The following is a 23,513-nucleotide window of genomic DNA, read 5'->3' as shown; positions in this document are numbered from 1 at the left end:
CCCCGCAACGGGAGAGGCCACAACAGTGAGAGGCCCGCGTACCGCAAAAAAAAAAATTTAAAAAAATAAAATAAAATAAATAAATAAATAAATAAATAAATAAATGTGGACTGTTTTCAAGTCACCATGTCTGTAGTCTTTGTTACAGCATCGATCAGAAACGAATACACAGGGAGACCTACAAGAAGACTATTGTAATCGTTTAGATTTCTTGAGATGGCTCAAGAACTATTTACCTTACCTACTAAATGTTGGGATGTGTATTAGGTCCTCTTTCACCCTGGCCGTCAGGCCATTTGTCACCTTTACAGAGGCAGGATTTGGCCTTTCATGAATTCCTGTCAATATACTCACTCCAAAGCACACGCAGTCCCCATGCATGGGATTCCATGTCACCCAGTGGAATCAACGCTTGGTGGCAGTGCCAGGAGCAGACAGTTTGGGAAAACTAAATGGCAGGGCACCTCGGCAAACCAGTCTATGACTGTGAACTGGGCACACGTGCACTTGAACCAGAAGAGGGATGAAAGTTTTGACCGGACTGTCGCAGATTTGACCTGGCCGCTCATCTGAGGTTTGGAACAGACAGGTACACAAGATGAAACTCAGATGCCTGGCACAAAAAAACGCACAAAGGCAACTTTGTGCTTCCCTCTCCTGACCCCCTGATAAATAAATCTCTGTTGGAACAAATAATCAATCAATCAATCTGTTGGAAAGGGAATTCGTTCTTTCTGTGGCTTCTCTAGGGATGATGGGTGATGCCTGGGTATCAGGCATCTTTGTATTTGTCAGATCGGAATTCAAAGTATCTTGGCCAGGGGCCTATTTTTTTTTTTTTTTTTATAAATTTATTTATTTATTTTTTTTGGGCTTGGTTGGGTCTTCGTTTCTGTGCGAGGGCTTTCTCCAGTTGCGGCAAGTGGGGGCTGCTCTTCATCGCGGTGCGCGGGCCTCTCACTGTCGTGGCCTGTCTTGTTGCAGAGCACAGGCTCCAGACGCGCAGGCTCAGCAGTTGTGGCTCACGGGCCCAGTTGCTCCGCGGCATGTGGGATCTTCCCAGACCAGGGCTCAAACCCGTGTCCCCTGCATCGGCAGGCAGACTCTCTTGGTTTCTGTGCGAGGGCTTCCTCCAGTTGCGGCGAGCAGGGGCCACTCTTCATCGCGGTGCGCGGGCCTCTCACTGTCGCAGCCTCTCATCGCAGAGCACAGGCTCCAGATGCGCAGGCTCAGTAGTTGTGGCTCACGGGCCCAGATGCTCCGCGGAATGTGGGATCCTCCCAGACCAGGGCTTGAACCCATGTCCCCTGTATCGGCAGGCAGACTCTCAACCACTGTGCCACCGTGGAAGCCCCCAGGGGCCTATTTTTTATAGGGTAATTCCCCAGGCTCAAATATTCAACATCCATGAGTATTTTTTTAAGGATTGGTAGTAACCAATGAATGTGGACACTGTCTTAGAATACTATTCCTTTTTTTTTTTTTTTAATCAGCAGCCCAAGACAGTTTCTTATATTTAGAAGCCTGGATCTAGGGTAACGTATCAAGATACACGCATAATGCTGTTTTGCTGAATGCAGCTGTCTCGCATGCGCCTAAGATAACTTGCTGATCCAGGAGCTGAGACCAGCGATTTTATGTGTGCATCTGCTTCTGCCCGTAACTTGTGGGCAGAGACAGAGCCACTTCAAAGGCTGCAGCCATAGCAGCCTTAGCGATGCAGTGGAACAGGGACATTCCCTCCCTGAGGCTTTGCCCCTTGAATACAGCCAGTGCTCCCTCCTGCCAAGGGACTGCATGACACTGTTCCTTGCCTGTCTTAGCACTCTCACATTTCCTTCTAATTGTTTCTATATATGCTTGTTCCCCACTCGCCTGATAACTCTTCCCAAGGGTCTCTTGTCATCCTGTTGGAACCTCCAAAGCCTAGCCCAGTTTTCTATGGTTGAACGGGTGCTCTGTCAATAATGGTCGGATGAGGAAATGGAGGAGAGTGACAACAGAATGGGTAAATTGTTTGAAAAGCTAGTAGATGACTTTTACCCTGCTTGTGACAGGCATTGTAAGAAGCAGCCTGCTTAATGCAGACAGTGGTTGTGTTTTGTTTCTTTTTTTTTCCCCTGCTCAGCATCTGTCTCTCCTTCTGGTAAAAGCATTTTAGTTTTCCTTTGGGAAACCACCCTTCCCACCCTCTCAATCCATAAAGTTTGGGTGGAGCTGACTTCACCCTCAGTTTTACTGGCTGAATCGTGACCCAGTTCTGGCCAAAGAGGGTACCACACACCCCTGGACACAGCATCACTTTGTGTTGGAAAGGGTGGCCACAACTGTTTGTTAATGGCTGGTATCCATTCTGATGGCTTGGTTCCTGCTTCAAATCAATCGTGCATTATTTCAAATTGAAACTTTTTTTTCCCCCCTTGTAGCTATTAGGGAAGAGTTACTTTATTTCCACAGGCATTGCTTAGCTGGTAGGAAGAAATCTGAAGACGCTGGGAGCCGCTGTGCCACTGTGAAACCAAAATGTACTCAGGAAGTTGAAGCTGAGAAATAGAGAAGGGAGACGTTCTTAATAATGCCGAACACCAAGATCCAGCCATACCTGAAGCTATCCCTGGAATTTTCAATTATATGATCAAGCAAAACTCTTCTTTCTGTAGCCTTTTTTTTTTTTTTTTTTTTTTTTTTTTTGTCATTGACTGCTGAAAGAGTCCCCTGGTCTTGGCCAATCTGTTTCCTAACTGTGCTTTTTGGAGTAGAGCAGGGGCGATCTCAGCCTTGCAGGAGGTCTCAGAGAAAACCGTCATCTCACTTTGTCAATATTAAAGCTCGCTGCCAGGCCCCGGGGGCCCAGAAAAAACCTCAGACCCTCATCTTGATCCCAGAGATCTCAGTGGCTTTAGTGGGACCAACACTTTTAATGCCTCCCAGAAGGGCATTTCAGGCCATGAGTTAGATCTGAGTTGACACCTCTCTAGCCCCACCCTCGGCCTCTCTATGGTCCTCCCTATAGGCTGAGGCTGGAATGAACGAGCCCGTTTCGATTAAGGGAGTCTCTAGAAGGTTGGGAACCCCAAGAAAACACAATGTATACACCGTGGTAAACGGGCTTTCTTGAAACCATTTTTATTCTGCCTCTCAGCAACACTTCATTTGATTTGGGTAAAAGATCAGGGACTCAAATACAAACAAACAAAAAACAAGGCGTGAGAAACAGCAATCAGGATCCCACATACTGGAATGATGCCAGGATCTCTGTGTGCTGAGAACTGCTGTCCCTGATTCATGCCCTCCTGGGACAAGTGCTGGCTCGTGACGGACATCTGGGAAAAATGACAGGTGGAATCTGGGGTCCATCAGTGTTTATTTTTTGCGAGGGTCCAGGATTTTTAACAAATGCCTGAGATTCACAATATCTAAGAGCAATGCTTTGTATAGCACTTAGAATTTCCCTCCAGGGACAATCGTATCTATCATGGCGATGAATTCTCATAATAACACTCTGAGGTAAGTAGGCAGGCGTTCTTATCTCCATTTTCCAGATGAAGAAATCTGAGGCACAGAAGGCTAAGAAACTTGCCTAAAATCAGCTTGCATAGCTAGTTAGTGGCAAAAAAAGGCTCTGGAACTCAGGTGTTTTGACTTAGCCTCTTGTTCATTCACTTAGAATAAGCTGCCTTTTCTCTTGCTTAGGAAAGTTATTTTCACCATTTCTAATATTAGTGTTTGAAGTTATTTTTGACATATATACCTATCACCTGTTGTGTTAACCACTTAATATTTTCTTTGAGTCCACTTCCTTTTCTTAAGTAAATGTATTTGAACAGAAAACAATGTTGCTAAGTAGACAGCTGTAAGTGGAAGGTAATTAATAAAATACACAGAATGAAAACAAAACCCAGTAAGTTATTAAATTCTATCTAAACAAAAGACTTTGAACCTGAGGCCTGCTCTTTCTTTATTAAGAAGGAAAAAGAGCCAAAGGATCAGAAAGGTGTTAAGGACCTGTGAGCACTACACAGAGACTTTCTCTGAGCTGTAATCAGGATTGCAAAAGAATAGAAAAGGGCAAATGTTCTTTGTGATTCAGTGTCACTTAATGTTGTGGCTTTAAATGACTTGAAAATTATCTTTGTGTACCACCAGCGGTATGTCTTGCACACGGGGTCAGCGTCTTCTGGAAGGCAGAATAATGGTGGCCTTGTTAAACCAGTATAGTCACACCTAAAGGGTTTACATTTGACAGAAAATAAATAGTGGGTGGCATTTCCAGGTGGCATCCAGGAAAATCAAAGGTCTTGCCTGAGACTTGCTAAAGAGAGAAAGAGGGGAGAGAGAGATTGAATAAAAGCACATTCCATAAACACAGCCAGTATATCCCCAAAACTGGGATGGGAAAGGTGGCCGTGTACCTAGAATTGACCACTAAGTCCATTCTCAGAGTCTGAGTGAAAACTGTGGCTGTGGTCAAGTTCACCCAGGGTGGATGCAAGGAAGGGGTCGGTGGGAGGGAGTTACGAAAAGTGAGATCAAGACAAAAGACCAGAAAGCTCCTTCATCGGAGTCTTCAAAGATGGGATGGTGAACTCTGGGGAACTGATGGAGGAGGAGCTACTGAAGATTGAAGCGAAGCTACAACATGTAAAAATAAAAGGAAACAATCCACAAATTCAGCTCTATTTGATGACTTTAAACATGCTACAAATGTGCTCAACATCGCAAACACCAGCATCCATTGCTCTTCCCAGAACCTCCCTCTCCTTCCGGATCTGGACCCCTCTCCCCCATTAAAAGTAATGAGATTTTCTGAGGCTTATCTCTGGAGAAGAGGAATGGACACATGGACACAATGGCTTTTGATAAACTGAAACAGTGAGACTTGATTTTCTTTCTTAAAAAAAAAAAAAAAAAAACAAACAATGACACAGGCTGACCTGGCTTTGCTGCCTGGTTTTCCTAAATCTTGGACATTTTTTTTTTTCGTTTCGTTTTTAGTTTATTTGCCAGGGAGAGCCCTGGAGGAAAAGATCTCACAGTCTGAAGTCAGGATCCATTCCTCAGAAACTCCTTTGGGGTGTGTGTGGATGAGGTCCGTCCTCCATGCTCCTGGCTGACTGCTGGCTGCTCAGGCACTGTGTGTACAAGAGATAAATGGAATCTCTGGGATCTGGAATGGTTACTTCTGGGAAAGAAAGATCCCTAGCACAGATGGCCCACCTGCTTCGGTGCCTCGTTGGGAACAGCAACTTGCCACGGATGAGCCGGGTCACAGCGAGCATGGCATCCAAACAGCGCTGACATCTCATGGCAGAGGTGCGCTGACAAAGCCATGGTGACAAAGAGGCCAATAAAGATGCAATGATGGTGCCCCCAGGAAGAGAGTATGGGCTACAAGTGGGACTGAATTAAACCACGTAAAATATACTTGCACCCAGACAGCATGGAAGGTTCATCTGGGACAATGTCCCATTGGTGGTATGGAAGATCATTTTATACTAATGGTTCATAGTTTTCTCTATTTTGGCCGAGCTGGCAGCTTGCGGAATCTTAGTTCCCCAACCAGGGATTGAACATGGGGCCACAGCAGTGAAAGCGCTGAGTCCTAACCACTGGACCTTTAGTTCTCTATTTTAATGTGTGTGAGAAAATCTAACTGGTAGGCTTCCCTGGTGGCGCAGTGGTTAAGAATCCGCCTGCCGATGCAGGGAACACGGGTTTGAGCCCTGGTCCAGGAAGATGCCACGTGCCGCGGAGCCACTAAGCCCATGCACCACAACTACTGAGGCTGCACTCTAGAGCCTGCGAGCCACAACTACTGAGCCTGGGTGCCACAACTACTGAAGCCTGGGTGCCTAGAGCTGGTGCCCCTCAGCAAGAGAAGCCACCGCAATGAGAAGCACACGCACAGCAATGCAGAATAGCCCCCTAGGTGCTCACTGCAACTAGAGAAAGCCTGCACGCAGCAACGAAGACCCAACACAGCCTAAAATAAATATATTTTTAAAAAGTGAACGTTTAAAAAAAGAAAAGAAAAGAAAATCTAACTGGTGCACCAAGCCACGACTTCACAGCTGTCATTGCTCAGAAGTGTTTATTTACTCATTCTATCTAACAAACATTTACATAGAGCTTTCCTTGAGCCAGGCACTCTTCCAGCTGCTTTACAAACACTAATTCATTTAATCCTCACGATAACCCCATGAGATAAGTGCTATTGTTATCCCCATTTCACAGGTAAGGAAACAAACGCACAGAGAGATCAAGGGACTTGCCCAAATCACACAGCTAGGAAGGAAGTGGTGGAGAAGCTAAGTTTAAAAAGTGGGTTGATATCAAATCAGTCAACTTCAAAGTTCTCACTGCAGAAATCGGGCCAGTGGCGTTCCCACAGCCAAAGTGTGGGAAGCACTGAATTCAAGGGACGTAATTGGAATTTTATGTCTGTTTTATATCTGTTTAATTGTTTGTGAAGATTAATTTAAAAATAAAAGAATGTTTTTATTCATATCTCCACCCGTTTCCCGTGCTTTCCTCTGCCCAGTCCCAGCTGATGAGAAAAGTCCCTGGGCAAGTGATTCATTTTTGCTGGGTCTCAAGCTGGAGTTCACTCCTACATCTGCGCCCCTGACCCGTCACAAACTCCATCCCCATTCCTGTCCCGACTTCCTCACAGCCCAAGGAACTGGATCCTGGCATTAGGTCGTCAGCAGAAACCATAGAATTCACATCCTTAGCTCTACTTATGAATTCAAATAATTACTGAATGTCTACTACGGGTCAGGCACTATACTCAGAGCTAGAAAAAGAATACATGGGAGGGAGGGAGAGGGAGGGAGGGAGAGGGAGGGAGGGAAGGAGGAATGGAGGGAGAGAGGGAGGGAGGGAGGGAGGGAGAGGGAGGGAGAGAGAGGGACGGAAGGAGGAATGGAGGGAGAGAAGGAGGGAGGGAGGAAGGGAGGGAGGGAGGGAGGTCGGGAGCAGGGCCTCATCACCGAGGGCTTCCTTCTTTAAGGGCAAGTACTCTAATTCAACCAGTGCTGATGTGGACTAGCAGGTCTGCACGCTTTTGAGTCTAAGCACTGGCTTCTTTTTGAGAAACAATTTATTTGGAAACATATTATGTTTTAAGTGTGGCACATGCAGGAAAACCCAAACGATACAGATGTAGGCATACTCATGGTTCGTGAGTCTTTCTGCATCTTATTCTCCTCCTCAAGGGTTAGTAGCACTGTTAGCATTTGGGGTGCATCCTCCAGGCATTTTCCTCTACATTTAAATCCATAAATATTCACTTAGAAATTCGTTGTGTGTGTATGTGCATGTGCGTGTGCATTTATTTAAACTCATTCATTCATTTATTCAATAAATATTTATATGCCAGGCAGTGCTCTAGGTGCTGGTGTTAATAACATTACCCAGCAGTTACTACCCTGTGCCAGGCACTGTGCTTTATACAATTTAGTCTTCACAGCCCTATGAGGTAGGTACTGTTTTATCTTCATTTTATAGATGAGAGAACTGAGGCACAGACTGGTTAAAAGATGTGCCCAAAGCACACAACTACTTAGATTTAAACCCCAGTGATCTAGCTTCACGGGAAGCACCCTTAAATGTTATGCTCTATTGTTATGGGCAATGACAGAAATGAAATGAAAATGTTCCTGGAGTTTTCATTCCAGTAGGAGGAAACAGACCATTTTATATATATATATATATAATATATTTTTATATATTTATATAAAAATATATTTTATATATTTATATAAAAATTTATATGCATATATAAAACTTGTCAGGGAGAAGTAAATACTAGGAAGAAAAGTAAAGTTGGTTAAAAGGACACAGGGAAGAGACGTGGGGCTGTGGGTGCTATTTTAGAGAAGTTGGTCAGGGGTAGCCTCTCTGCTAAGTAACATATGAGCAAGCATCTCAAGGAGAGATGGGAACAAGCCATGTGAGTACTGGGAGGAAGAAAATTCTAGGTAGAGGGGCCAGCAAGTGCAAAGGCCCTGTGGCATACTTCTGTTGCTCAAAGAAGAGAGAGGAATTCAATGTAGCTGAAGTGGAGGAGTGAGGGGGAGAGTCCTGGGAGATGAGGATGGAGACGCAGCAACCAGATCCTCTGGGGCCTTATAAAGCCACAGTAAGGGAGATACTTCCATGTTTAAACTGCAGTGTATTATTCCATCCTATGAATGAACCACTGTGTAGTTAACCATTTTCCTGCTGATGGACATGTAGGTTGTTTCAAGCTTTCCCCTATTTCGAACGGAGCTTCAGTGAACATCATTGCACGTCCTTGATTCTCATCCCTAGGCTGCACATCAGAATCACCTGTAGGGCCCCCAAACCTGCCAATGCCCTGCCCTTTCACTGGAGATTCTAACTTAACTGGTCCAGAGTGCGCCCTGGGCACTGGTGATTTTAATGTGTAGGCAGGAGAACTACTGTTTTACATGCCTTTTTGTGACACTGAAAAGCAGAATTGCGGGGTGGGCGGGCACATAAATTTTAAAGTTTAATAGATACAACCAAACTGATCTCCCAAAAGACTGTCCCAATTTACTGTTCCACCGACAGTGTGGTATCCAATTCTTCACACTCTCACCCACCTTGACATTATCCATCTTTTAAATTGTTTCAATCTGGCAGACAGAAAAAAAAAATTATATATATATATTAGTATTTTGTTGTTGCTTTAATTTGTGTTGTCCTGGTTACTGAAGAGGTTGAACATCCTTTTCTTTCCTTTTTAAAAATTTCTTTCTCTATTCTTCGTTCTTCTAAAAACATTTATTTTTTTGAACATCTTTTTCATGTCTATTCTGATTTTTTCATCAATGTCCCGCCAGCTTACAAACTTTTCAAAGCAAAAATCTGTCCATTGTTGCTGACTTAGGTCTTACTTGTCTTTACCGCAACTTATCTGAACCAACAAAGAAAGACCTTCTGACCTTCTGGAAACAGGTAATGTTCCCCATTTTTCATCATGGAGTCATAAAGATTCTCTGAAGACACATCCTGTACGAAACAATCACCAAGAAGCCTTACCCCAGCCAATTTTTATAGGGAGTAAGACAGGTTTGCTTTTATGTTTTTGCAAGACCAACTTCTTGCTTCTTATCCCCCTTGAGATATATGCTTAAGTATATATGGAAGTAAGTATATGCTTACTTCCCGTGCTAATGCAAAGGGAGGATATCTTGAGGCCAGGAAAGGACCCTTCCAGTCTGTTTGTGAGACAGAAGCTTTGCCGTACAGAATGGGTTAACATCTACTAACTCTGAACCTGCTAATGGGAGACAGTCGTGGGATCCTGAAATTTAGAAGTTCTTCCTTAATGGAACTTTGGAACATGAAGTCTCTCATTGCTAAGAACGACAAACAAACATTTTTAATACATGGTGGGAGTGCGCCTAGCTGTTTAGGTACCTACAAGAACACCCAGAGACGTAAGGTCAGTGGAACTGCAATGTATGTGCATTTACAGAAATCAACTATTCATCTTCCTCAAAGAGAAAAAAGCAACTGTTTAAATGGAGCTCCTGGCCACCAGGTCGCTCGACACTTATGAGTACGAATGGGTACAGGGCCCCCACTGAGCTCGGAGTGTGGTTCCAGTGTTTAAACATACAACACAAACATCTCTGCTGAATCTCTCACAGGTGAGACCTGTGCTTTGTGAAACATTAGAACAACCTCACCTTGCCTGAATCCTCAGACACCAGCAGAAAGTAAAAGTCTGTAGACTTGTTGATTTAGGCTGGGGATGTGAAGGAGAGCAGGATCAGTAACTAGACGGCTCCAATATTTAAACGTTTCACCTCTGTGATTCATTTCTCCACTTTCCTAGTAACCTTCGGGCAGGGAACTTTATAACTGCAAGATCCCTAGTAACCTGCGGGCAGGGAACTTTGTAACTGCAAGAGACTGCAAGTTTCTGATTCCATTTGGACCAGAACACTTCTCTTCTGACAGCTCCGCATTCTATCCCAAACTGTTGACTATTTTAGTTCAATGATTCCCAGTTCTAACGGACTGCGTGTCATGAAACTCTTTCTTTGCTCCAAGCACCATGTGGCTCACACAGAAAACCTGTAAAATTAGGACGAATGATGGAAAAAGAGATCATATTTGGGGTTACCAGAGGCAGGGGTTGCGGGGAGGGAGGGTTGGATGAAGGTGGTCAAAAGGTACAAACTTCTAGTTATAAGATAAATGAGTGCTAGGGATGTGATGTACGATGTGATAAATACAATGAGTGCTGCCGTAGGTCACGTGTAAAAGTGGTTAAGACAGCAAATCCTAAGAGTTCTCATCACAAGGAAAAATATTGTTTTCTATTTCTTTAATTTTGTATTTACATGAGCTGACAGATGTTCACTAAACTTATTGTGATCGTTATTTCATGGCGGATGTAAGTCAAATCATTATGCTGTACACCTTAAATTTATACAGTGCTATATGTCAATTATATCTTGATAAAACTGGGAGGAAAAAAATTAGGATGAATGAGACTTGTTTATGAGTTTGGGTGAAGACTATCACGACGTGAGTCTATTCCGAGAAAACGAACTACCCGAGATTTCAGTCTTGAGGGAGAAGAGACGGGTTACAGTTTTCTTAATAAGGATAAGGAATACTTTTTTTTAAAGGCAGGACTTCACCATTTTTAAAAGGCAACAGGTGACTTCAGACAGTTTTTTTTTAATGAAACGCAGAAAACTGACATATTCAAACCTTTTGGTCTTATCTCTAGGGTAGTTCTTCTCTACAGTCAGATTTTCCCAGCCCCTCCAAGGAAGCCCTTGCTGCCTTTTAGATCGCTACAAAAGAGCCTCTCTGCAGGTCCGTCTCCTAGGCTGTAAAATGACTCCCATCCTTGGCCTTGAGTTAGATATAACACGTTAGGATGACAAGTCTGCTGAGGTAAATGAAAACTGACCACTCTGTTAGCGGCTGGCTACAGTTAGTGCCTCTGCCTTCTAGATTTGGGAGGGAGAGAGTTTGGTGCGTTCTGACCACCTGCACCGGAGCCCTAGGGCAGGAGAGGGGAGCTTGGAAATGCAGATTCTTGGTCCTCGCTTCTGGCTTTGTGAGTTGGAATCCTTTGAGGTAGGGCTCCGAAGATGTCCACCTCTTTTAAAACTCCCCAGGTTAACTCTTCTGCAGCCCAAAGCTTGGGAACCTCTGCCTTAGCAGTTCCACATTGCCATTCAATTCCTGCAGTAAGCCAGGCTGGGAAATTTTATTTCAAAGGATTACTGAGAAATCGGCCTTGTTATTGGTCTTAACGGAAGATAGAATTGATTTCATTCACTGAGGCCTAGTTTCTTGCTGTCTCTTACACACACACACACACACACACACACACACACACACACACGCACACCAAAGCCTTTAAATTTGAGTGTCTCCATGGGATTCTAACTCTGGAAGACATTTTTGCTTTCTTTGATGACACGGAAGAAAAAGTATCTAAAAGGAAGGTGACCATACAGATGGGGGGAAAATTCTATCCTCACTTTACAGGGAGGGAAATTGAGGCACAGAGAGTTTCATAACATGTAAGGGCGGTCTGGGTGGTAGAACTAGGATTTGAATCCTGGCAAAACTGGTGCTGCGGGCCAGGCTCTAACAGTTGTGAAACACTTCCCCTCAGGGAGAAGGGATGGAGAGGGGACTTCCTCTCCTGTCCTTTTCTACTACTAACAAAACCTCCATCACAAGCATACAAACATCAACGCTTTATCTCCAGATAGAAACATTTATATTAAGAATGGAGAAAGCCCCCATACATGCAGACTTCTGCATCCCTGGTAAAACTTCTTGCATGGTGCCTAACAGGCAAACTGAACTCTGAAAGCCAAACTGTCCACCGGAGACTGTAAAGTAGCTAATGTCCAGGCTGCAGGTGCGATTTTTGTGTTTTCAGTTTGGGGTCCTCACCATGTGTTTAAACGATGTGAACTGGTTGTCAAAATCTAAAAATCAGGAGATTTTAAATGAAGACCGAGCTCTTCAATGTCTTCTGGAAAATGGGCCCACGAGACCTGCGCTCTAAGCGGTGACAAGTAGCCAGAGCAGAGTGCTGGCTGCTTCCTAGAAACTGCGCTCTCTCCTCGCGCCACCGTCCCCACCGCTACCTACTGTCCCGCGACCAAGCTGCTTCATGCTGCTTCGTGCGTGTACATTCCCTGCCTACCCCCTGCAGCCCTTTGATTGTGCTACCCTGGGCCCTAACTCATCACGTTCTTGTGGTAGGTTGGAACCTCACCGCACCAGCACCATATAAATAATTCTAGAGCTAGCCACAAGGTGAGCGCCGTCCACTGGCCTTTGTTATCGGGGGTACTAGAAAGGACGTGCTAGCTTAGAGGCTGTGTGGTGTTTGGCTGAGAACAGTTCCCAGAGCCAGATTATGCCGGGCTTAACACCCGCCTTTACCACTTATTAGCTGTGAGACAGCAGGCAAGTCACTTCACTTCTCTGAGCCTCAGCTTCTTCATCTGCAAAAATGGGGATAGTACTACCTACTTCATGGGGTTGCTGTGAGGACCCAGTGAGGGTTAATTCATATAAGAGCTTAGAACAGTATCTGGCATATGGTAAGTTCTATGTCAGTGTCAGCTGCTATTATTATAACCACTTAGCTCAAACACCGATCTGGGCAGTATGTATTTTCACCCGTCCCTAGGAGTCAGGCCAGGACTTGGCCTCGTTCCCCTGGAACACCGTCCTCTGAGCTTGGCTCATAGGTACAAAGCCTTGAACTCTATTTTGTAGCATTTTAAACTCTGACGTCCTCCTCCAGTCATGCTGATAACCGTAGTAATAATAGAATTAATAGATGGTTTGTATTTTTTCTGTACTACTAAGGAACAGATGCCAACCTATACACATTCTCAGTAACCTTCACAACAGCTTTATTGAACGGGTACTACCATAATCCCCAGTTGACAGAGAAAGAAACTGAAGTTGAGAAAGGTAAGCAGTTGGCTGACGGTGTCACCGTAAGTAAGTGGTAAAGGGGGTACTTGTGTCCAGGAAGTCTGGTCCCAAATCTGCACCATTAACTCCACAGCTCACAGCCCTGTGCTCACACACACAAGCACACTGTGCTTTCCTTAAGAGCAAAGCTGGTATGTTCACATCTATCAACCGTCTTTTCCTTCATAAGCCAACATCATCAATTTGCCATCTTGCAGGCAAGAAAGTTTGAGGTTCCTTTGATATTTTAGTGTCCTTTTGTCCTCCCTTTGGCCAAAGCCATCTATTTTTTTTCTTTAGGACTCTTTGTATTTTGACATCTCCCCCTCCATCCAACTGCCCGATTGCTCATGGATTTGGCTTGCCTGTTAGGAAGCTGACCTACTGTGACACCCACTACGCTCTTGGTTGCCAAGGTGGGGTTGGCTGACCTGGCAGGATAAAGGGTGTGCCACTCCTCTCTTATCCACCCAGTGGGCCCTTCCTGAAACCAAGTCAAAAAGACTGATCTTCTCAGCTGCAGGGAAATGGTGTAGGAGGAACGGTGCTGCTCTGACAGAAGAGTGAAAGGATTTCTGAGCTCTTATCTGTTTTGCTAGGAGTTACACAGTGAGAAGGAGATGAATCGGTGCTTGTCATTTCCAGGTCTTGGCTGTCCATCACACCACCTTGCCCTCTGGCAAACCTCTGATGGAAAGTATCATTGATTCTAGCAGATAGAGCCCATCTCAGCTGGTTGGAGAAATCAGAACAAATTTTTCCAAATCCAGAGAGAAACATCAACAGCATCCATCTCTTTATGAGATGAGAGCTCATTGAAAATACCAAACATCTGTGGAGACACTTCTGCGCTTAAACTAAGAACGGTTAGGCTAGTTGGATGCAATGTCATGTAGGAAATCATTTAGCAGATTAGATGCTAAGGCAGAGCAAGTAATAACCTAAATATTCCACTTACTGTCCTACAGTCCTCACTCTCTTACAGTTTGGTGGAACTATGTGACTGGTGTTAGCCAATCAATTATGAGCCTAAGTGACATGTGTCACTCCAGGGCTGAGGCACTGAAAACCCACGCGGGATTCTCTGGTTTTTCTGTCCCCTGTCTTAGCTTGAGAAGCCCTCATGCTCTAGATCAGAGGTTGGAAAACTATGGCCCATGGGCCAGCTCCCTGTTTTTATAAATAAAGTTTTATCGAACGTAGCCACACCCATTCATTTACAGATTGGATATGGCTGCTTCTGTACTAAAATGGCAGAGCTAAGTAGCTGCAACTGAGATGCTGACAGTGGCCTAAAATATTTACTATCTGGCCCTTTAAAGGAAAAGTTTGTTGACTCCTGTTTTAGATAGAGCAGCTACAAGATGGTGGCGTTTCAGATAGCCTGGACCCTGAGTGACCGTGTGGAAGAGAGACCTTCCGCAAACCTACACGGCCCATGGAACAGCAGTGAGGAAAAATGAAAACCCTTTTGTTTGGGACTGTTTGTTACTGAGCACAATCTAACCTGTCCTAGTTGATTCCAGTGGACATTCAAGAAAAGGCACTTTAGGGGACTTCCCTGGTGGTCCAGTGGCTAAGACTCCGTGTTCCCAACACAGGGGGCCTGGGTTCCATCCCTGGTCGGGGAACTAGATCCCACATGCTGCATCTAAGAGATCACATGCCACAACTAAAGATCCCGCATGCCGCAACTAAAAGATCCCGCATGCCGCAACTAAGAGTTCACATGCCATAACTAAAGATCCCGCATGCTGCAACTAAAAGATCCCACATGCCGCAACTAAAGATCCCACGTGCCGCAACTAAGACCTGGTGCAGCCAAACATATAAATATTAAAAAAAATAAATTAAAACAGAAAAGAAAAGACATTTTACATTGGGAGGGATTAAAAAAGCCTACTTACTTTCGTGCGAAGTGAACTGCACAAGAAATAGCAATGATGAGAAGGCCAATAATGATGGAGGCGAAGGCCACCCACTTGGCATTCCTCCCAAGCCGTTTGGATCCTTCGATGTCTCCATCATTGTAGCTGTTCAGAGACTGGAGGACACAAGGGAAGAGCTGGTGATGACAACCCACAGGGAAAGACATGGCTTCCCAGGCTGATCTGAGCAGGTGGCATGGTTACTACTTCCTCCAGGAAGTCTTCCCTGAACTCCCAGTCTGAGTTAACTTCCTCTTCTGTATTTCCTGATTACTTTCATCTTAATATTTACCGTAGCATATTGAAAAGACTGACTTGGCCTCTCCCATTAAGTGCTTTGTGGGAAGGGACCATTCCATCTTTTTCAGCACAGTATACCAGTGCCCAATGCAATATTTATCATGTAGAAGATGCACGAAAATAGTTGTATGATGAAAGGATGAATGGGTATATCTGTCTCATCCACTAGCAGAGGGGTTTGCAAACTACGGCCCATAGGCCAAATCCAGCCTGCTGTTTTTATAAACAAAGTCTCTATGGAATGCAGTCACAACCACTTGTTTACTATTGTCTGCAGCTGCTTTTATGTTACAACAATGGAGTTGAGTAGCTGGGACAGAGAGCATACTGTCTACCAAATCCTAAAATATTTACTAGTTGGTCTAGGACAGAAAAAGATTGCCTGTTCCTACACAAGAAGGTCAGGGACATTGGCTGAACTGTTCACCTCTTTGCCCAAGCCAAGCTGCCATTCATCTGGCACCTACTCATACAGCTTTCCCAGCTGTTAAAATATTGGAATACTTTTGTACTGGTTGGTAAATAGCAGCTACCCGTCCCCAATGTCCCAGCCATCCTGGCCTCTCCTCTGAGTTACCCCAGGCTTCCCCATGATCCAGCAACTGCAGGGTATCACTGGGCTCAGCAGATTATCCCTGTGCAAAGGCCCAGAATCAGATTCTGTGCCCCCTTGAGCAATGTCTGGGCCATTGCAGGGACTCAAGAAATATGTATTGGCTGAATGGGTGAATGAACACATCCATTTCCCTACAGAATATGAGTTCATTGAGGGCATCTTGGAGCCCCACGCAAAGCAGAGGTGCTCAGAGGATCCTTGCTGCTGGGCTGGAGGCCAGATGCCGTTCTTCTCTCTTATACTAAGCTCTCTTTATCGTGACTCCCATTGCTGAGACTTCCCCAAAAGTCATGCTGCAGCCCAAATAAGACTGGAAATATGCATTTATAAGTTAGGGACAGAGTGACGGGATCCATGCCATGAACTGTAGGTTTCCGTGGGAACTCTATTCTTGATCCTGAAAGCTCAGCACTTCAGTAATAATCACCCTTCTTCGTCGACTATTAAGGGGAATGAGGCATATGCAGACAATGACAAGCCAGAGAAACACCCAGTATACCACAGAGCTTTCTGCTTCCAGGACCTTCCATTAATTCTTGGACCTTAGTCAGCAACAGGCTGGGAGACCCGCTTTTCCCAGGGAGTCTTGCTTTTAGGTCTCTTGTGTGAATGGGAGAGTGAGAACATGCAACGATGCCAGGGGCTGCCAGCAGGGGGAGCTCCACAGTTCTGTACCCTGAATTCTGGAGCTCTTAACTCTGGGTGCCCATTAGAAACACTTGGATAGTATATTTAAAAAAAATACAGATAGCTGGGCCCTATCCTGGAGAGACTCCGATCTAACTGGTGCAGGAACCAGACACCAGTTTTTTCTTAATTGTGGTAAAATGTGCCTAACATAAACTTTACCATTTTTGGTGTACAATTCAGTGGCACTAAGTACATTCACACTGTTGTGCAAACATCACCATAATCAATCGTCTCAAACTAAAACTCTGTACTCAATTAAACACCTACTCCCCTCCTCCTTCCCACCCTCCGGCCCCTGGCAACCAGCTTTTTATGTTGTCTCTATAGATTTGACCATGCTAGGGACATTATACGAGTGGAGTCAGAGAATATTTGTCTTTTTATGCTTATTTCAATTAGCATCATGTCCTCAAGGTTCATCCATGTGGTAGCATGCGTCAGAATTTCCTTCCTTTTTAAGGCTGACATTCCATTTCATGGATAGACCACATTCTGTTTATCTACCTATTCATTGATGGATACTTGGGTTGCTGCCACAGCATTTGGCAGTCTCAAGATTGAAAAGCTTTGGTCTAGACAGCTTTCCTTAACACCGTGCAAGGTCAAGATGCTTACCATCTTAAGATTTAACCCAAGGAAGTGTGTCACAGAGTATGGGCTCTAAACGCAGAGAGATCCGAGTTCAAATTCCATGTCTTATCAGCTGTGAGAATTAGAGCAAATTATCAAGCTTCTAAGCCTCGGTGTCCTCATCTGTAAGTTGGGAGCAATAGTAATAACACCTCCTTCATATTAGAGGTGCTAATGAGTTAATGCATGCAAAGTGGTTAGCACTGGTCCAGGACATAATATATGCTCAATACGTGTTACCTTTTATTGTGAATTGCCACTGCCGGTTTCATTCTTCTTCTAAAGCTGAGATCCTTGGTCTGCAATAGAATCATCTGGGCCACTTATGAGAATTACAGGTGCTCAATCTCTACCCCTTGACAGAATAGAATCTGGGGGCCCAAGTGTGGGAAACTCTGTTTTAGAGGCTTCACAATCAAAGTCAGTGCATAGAACCCTAGAACCCCAAATTGTGAGTTCATGATCAGTTTAAAATTATGTAGACTCAGACCCTCCAAAAATGATCATTATTCTACCATGCTACCTTGGAAAACCCAGTTTTCAGATTAGCTCTGGTGATATTTGTGTTTTGCTGTAACCAGAGAAAAAACAATGAGACACCCACCCCCCCCGCCGAATGCTGCAGCCCAAATAAGACTGGAAATATGCATTTATAAGTTAGGGACAGAGTGACGGGATCCATGCCATGAACTGTAGGTTTCCGTGGGAACTCTATTCTTGATCCTGAAAGCTCAGCACTTCAGTAATAATCACCCTTCTTCGTCGACTATTAAGGGGAATGAGGCATATGCAGACAATGACAAGCCAGAGAAACACCCAGTATACCACAGAGCTTTCTGCTTCCAGGACCTTCCATTAATTCTTGGACCTTAGTCAGCAACAGGCTGGGAGACCCGCTTTTCCCAGGGAGTCTTGCTTTTAGGTCTCTTGTGTGAATGGGAGAGTGAGAACATGCAACGATGCCAGGGGCTGCCAGCAGGGGGAGCTCCACAGTTCTGTACCCTGAATTCTGGAGCTCTTAACTCTGGGTGCCCATTAGAAACACTTGGATAGTATATTTAAAAAAAATACAGATAGCTGGGCCCTATCCTGGAGAGACTCCGATCTAACTGGTGCAGGAACCAGACACCAGTTTTTTCTTAATTGTGGTAAAATGTGCCTAACATAAACTTTACCATTTTTGGTGTACAATTCAGTGGCACTAAGTACATTCACACTGTTGTGCAAACATCACCATAATCAATCGTCTCAAACTAAAACTCTGTACTCAATTAAACACCTACTCCCCTCCTCCTTCCCACCCTCCGGCCCCTGGCAACCAGCTTTTTATGTTGTCTCTATAGATTTGACCATGCTAGGGACATTATACGAGTGGAGTCAGAGAATATTTGTCTTTTTATGCTTATTTCAATTAGCATCATGTCCTCAAGGTTCATCCATGTGGTAGCATGCGTCAGAATTTCCTTCCTTTTTAAGGCTGACATTCCATTTCATGGATAGACCACATTCTGTTTATCTACCTATTCATTGATGGATACTTGGGTTGCTGCCACAGCATTTGGCAGTCTCAAGATTGAAAAGCTTTGGTCTAGACAGCTTTCCTTAACACCGTGCAAGGTCAAGATGCTTACCATCTTAAGATTTAACCCAAGGAAGTGTGTCACAGAGTATGGGCTCTAAACGCAGAGAGATCTGAGTTCAAATTCCATGTCTTATCAGCTGTGAGAATTAGAGCAAATTATCAAGCTTCTAAGCCTCGGTGTCCTCATCTGTAAGTTGGGAGCAATAGTAATAACACCTCCTTCATATTAGAGGTGCTAATGAGTTAATGCATGCAAAGTGGTTAGCACTGGTCCAGGACATAATATATGCTCAATACGTGTTACCTTTTATTGTGAATTGCCACTGCCGGTTTCATTCTTCTTCTAAAGCTGAGATCCTTGGTCTGCAATAGAATCATCTGGGCCACTTATGAGAATTACAGGTGCTCAATCTCTACCCCTTGACAGAATAGAATCTGGGGGCCCAAGTGTGGGAAACTCTGTTTTAGAGGCTTCACAATCAAAGTCAGTGCATAGAACCCTAGAACCCCAAATTGTGAGTTCATGATCAGTTTAAAATTATGTAGACTCAGACCCTCCAAAAATGATCATTATTCTACCATGCTACCTTGGAAAACCCAGTTTTCAGATTAGCTCTGGTGATATTTGTGTTTTGCTGTAACCAGAGAAAAAACAATGAGACACCCACCCCCCCCGCCGATCTCCCCACAAACATTGTCAACTCTTGGCTGTTTGGCTGAAAAACCAGTTTCATGTTCTCAACAGCAGTGACAACGAAAGTGGGAAGAACAGCCAATGTGCGCCATGTTGAAGGGTACATCTAGGCCTGTGCAAAGCCCATGAGCACAGGTGAGACGGGGGCTCCCCAGGCCACTCGACTTGTCTGCTGTAGGTCAGCAGAGTCATGCTGGTGCCTGGCTAAGGAGGATCTGAGTGCAAGACGTGAGCGAATCCTGCCCAACCTTCACCACCTGTTGCCAGTCTGGCATCTTGTATGTGAGCCTCCTCCCTGCAGTTCACCATCCCTCTGGGGCTCATAAGGGAGATGTTGAGCCACTCCAGGAATGGGTCCACGGTTAGCTTGAAAAACAGATGAAAAGCCTCTTTCAGTATTAACTGTGGACTCTCTTCTCCCCAGGAGTCCTCTTATGAATCCGTTTCTTCCTCTGGTTCTTGAAGAAGGGGCTGCCCGTGGGTAAATCTGCTGGGTAGATGTAAGGATACGGGGGGAGGGATGAGGGTGGGATATTTTAGAACTCCCAGATCTCTACTCTAAAGGACTTCACTGGTGTGGGGCTTGGGCTTCAGGGTCATCATCTAACAATGAAGCAGGAAAGGATTAATTACCCCCCCCTCCCCAATTCATTGGCTGTAATTCTTTTCTCTCCCAACTGGAATTGCATATTAAGTGTTTCCTGGCAGATGCTACAGACTGAAGTGGTAGAAATGGCTTTTAGAGAAAATGCATGGTCTATAAATCTTTTTCTGAAGAGCTTAAAAAGCAGACTATCCCATCTGCTGTGGAAGAACTAGAAAGAAACAAGGGATGGCTTCAATATTTAAAATTTATATGATCTTCTTAGTTCTTTCACAAATTATGAATGAAATTTGTGAACACGTAAAGCATTCAAATGCTACAGAAACACATACAGTAAATAGTAAGCTCTTCTCCCAATTCTATTTCCCAAAGATAACAGTGTGGTACGTTTGCTTCTAGATTTTTTTCCCATGAATAATATGAAAGGAAAACAACTGACACTTTCTCCTGCCTTCATTATCACTAAGCACATCATGTATCACAGTCATGAGAAATAAATAGCAGTTTGTATCCTGAGATTAAACCAAGAACAACAGGTTAGTCTATCTAGCCCGCATCCCTCTGATATTGAAACCTTGAGTATTTCCCCTAAGTCCTGGCAAAGAATTTCATCCTTGCCTTTTGCTATGTGGATGCCTAAACACAGGTTACTTCTTTTGTGGATATGTAATCTTTTGAGAAAGATACTGTTCTGTTTTGTTTTTTAATCATGAACAGATTAATGTAAAACTTGGTAACCTTGGCAATTTTGCGTTTGTTTCCTTTACATACTTGTGCTGTGCTTTTTATTTGGCTGGCTGGTCATTTTGAGGCTGGACTTCCTTGTATTTCTTTTCAAATAAAATTTTTTCTTTTCTAGTTGCTTTGGCCTCTGAGTTTTTCTTTGACAAAATGATAGTAACAGATAACATTTATTGAGCATTTATTATGTACCAGACACTGTGTTAAATACTTTTCAAGGGTTATCTCATTAGTCCTCATAACAACCCAGTGAGGCAGATGCTTTGTTTTCATTTTACTGATGGGAAAATTGAGGCACAGAGAAGTTAAAATGATTTGCCCAAAGTCTCGTAGCTAGTTTGGTTCTCTCTCTGAGTTTTTCATTTTTTTCTTTTCCTCTTAGTTAAAAATGTGAATAGTATTATACTATACTTGTTCTGAAAGTTGCTTTTTTCCACTTGTTATAGGGTGGGCAGCTTTCCAAGCTAGTGCTTCTGGGTCTATCTCATTCCTGTTTTCTTTCTCCAGTCATGATTTAAAGTATATTGATAAACTCCCTAATGTTGCATTATCCTTGATTCTTGGGGAAAATCTTAATTTGTCATGATGCATTTTTGGTGGGTAACTTTTTGTTTTCAAACAACTTTAAACTTACAGAAAAGTTGCAAGTGTAGTTGTCTCATTCTTTTTAATGGCTTTGTAGTAGTCACTTAAATGGTCACACCTCACCAAAAGACATTTCAGTTATTTAAAGTTTGTGGCAATTACATGATATGCTGCAGTGGACACCCTCATTCATATTTTTTTGTACACATTTGAGCCTCTTAGGATGGATTCCTAGGAACGGGATTACAGAGTCAAAGGGTAGATGTATTTACATTTGGAGACATAGTCCAATTGCATTGCAAAAAAGCTATATAAATTTATATTCCCACTAACAGTATTTAAGTGTCCTTTCTTCCACAACCTTGCTAACACTGTATATTATCAATCTATTTTTGCCATTTTAACAGGTGAAAAAGAATCTCTAAATAACATTTCTTGATTAATAATGAAACTAAGTCAAATTCACACTTCCACTCAAATGTCACCTCCTGAGAGAGGCCTTCTCAGATCAGTTTATCTAGAACTCTCCCTGGTGACTAATACAGTACCTGGAGATCAATAAATACTTGTTGAATTAACAAATGTGTATGTATGGATGTTTATTTGTCAAATGTATTTCTTCTTGATGAATTTTATACTTGTATCTTTTGTCTAGTTTTCTATTGGTTTGTCTTTTTCTTATTGATTTGCAGGAACTTTTTATATATTATAGGTCAGCACTGTACAAATGAAATATAATGGGGGCCACATATGTAATTTAAAGTTTGCTGGTAGCCACATTAAAAAGGCAAACAACTTTAATAATATATATTTTATTTAACCCAACAGGTCCAAACTATTATCATTAAAAACTTCGGCACTATTTCAAATACTCAATAGTCACATGTGGCTAGTGGCAACTCTATGAATAGCACAGAAGATAATATCCATTAATCTGTTAGGTGTGTTGCAAAATTTTCTCCCAGTTTCTCCTGCTCCATTGTCTTTTTCTCTAAATTATAACTTTTATTTATTTTTTTAAACATATATTTTTAAATTAATTAATTAATTTTTATTTATTTTTAGCTGCGTTGGGTCTTCGTTGCTGCACGCGGGCTTCCTCTAGTTGCAGCGAGCAGGGGCCACTCTTCGCTGCAGTGGGTGGCTGTCTCATTGCAAGGGCCTCTCTTGTTGCGGAGCACAGGCTCTAGTCGTGAGGGCTTCAGTAGTTGTGGCACACTGGCTCAGTAGCTGTGGCAAACCGGCTCAGTAGTTGTGGCACATGGGCTCTAGAGCGCAGGCTCGGTAAGTAGTTGTGGCACATGGGCTCTAGAGCACAGGCTCGGTAGTTGTGGTGCACGGGCTTAGTTGCACCGTGGCATGTGGTATCTTCCCGGACCAGGGCTTGAACCCGTGTCCCCTGCATTGGCAGGTGGATTCTTCGTTGCGGTGCGTGCGTTTCTCATTGCGGTGGCTTCTCTTGTGGAGCACAGGCTCTAGGCGTGTGGGCTTCAGTAGTTATGGCACACGGACTCAGTAGTTGTGGCTCAAGGGCTCTAGAGCGCAGGCTCAGTAGCTGTGGTGCGTGGGCTTAGTTGCTCCTCAGCATGTGGGATCTTCCCAGACAAGGGCTCGAACCCACGTCCCCTACGTTGGCAGGTGTTTTCTTAACCATTGTGCCACTGGGGAAGTCCCCAATGATAATATTTTAAGTAACCATAGTACCCTGTCAAAACCAGGAAATTGACATTGGTATGATATTATTAACCCAGTTATAGACCTTATTCAGATTTCACCAGTTTTCACATGTACTCCTTGTTTTCTTTTTGGTGTGTGTATTGTTCTATGAAATTTTGTCCCATGTGGATTGGAGTGACCATCACCACAAAGAAATCCTCTCACGGAAGGTGTGGAGAAAAGGGAATCCTCCTGCATTGTTGGTGGAAATGTAAGCTGGTATAGCTACTATGGAAAACAGTATGGAGGTTCCTCAAGAAAACTAAAAATGGAATTACCATATGGTCTAACAATCCCACTCCTGGGCATATATCCAGACAAAACTATAATTCCCAAAAGATACATGCACCACCCCTATGTTCATAGCAGCAGCACTATTCACAATAGCCAAGACATAGAAACAACCTAAATGTCCATCGACAGATGAATGGATAAAA

At 43.7% G+C, this 23,513-nt stretch overlaps 1 protein-coding gene across 4 annotated transcripts in view; it reads right to left on the bottom strand.

Moving 5' to 3' along the window:
- Positions 1-3,941: 3,941 nt before the first annotated feature.
- The window catches only part of TMEM233 (transmembrane protein 233), a 48,988-nt gene continuing 29,416 nt past the window's right edge, over positions 3,942-23,513 (bottom strand). Inside the window, exons 2-5 of one of the 4 annotated variants that reach the window (XR_003677179.2) lie at positions 14,898-15,034; positions 8,613-8,645; positions 5,035-5,132; positions 3,942-4,312 (exon numbers count right to left, since the gene is read on the bottom strand). Coding sequence is in view for 2 of the 4 variants with exons in the window: in XM_028480166.2 (XP_028335967.1) it covers positions 5,126-5,132; positions 8,613-8,645; positions 14,898-15,034 (177 nt within the window). In the remaining 2 variants the exon portion in view is untranslated. Of the gene's footprint in view, positions 5,133-8,612; positions 8,646-14,897; positions 15,035-23,513 lie in introns of all 4 variants that reach the window. The other 3 variants (XR_003677178.2, XM_028480166.2, XM_007121821.4) reach the window with 3 other exon arrangements.

The sequence above is a fragment of the Physeter macrocephalus genome, chromosome 19, assembly GCF_002837175.3.
Source record: "Physeter macrocephalus isolate SW-GA chromosome 19, ASM283717v5, whole genome shotgun sequence".
Taxonomy (NCBI): domain Eukaryota; kingdom Metazoa; phylum Chordata; class Mammalia; order Artiodactyla; family Physeteridae; genus Physeter; species Physeter macrocephalus.
This window is presented reverse-complemented; position numbering and strand designations above follow the sequence as displayed.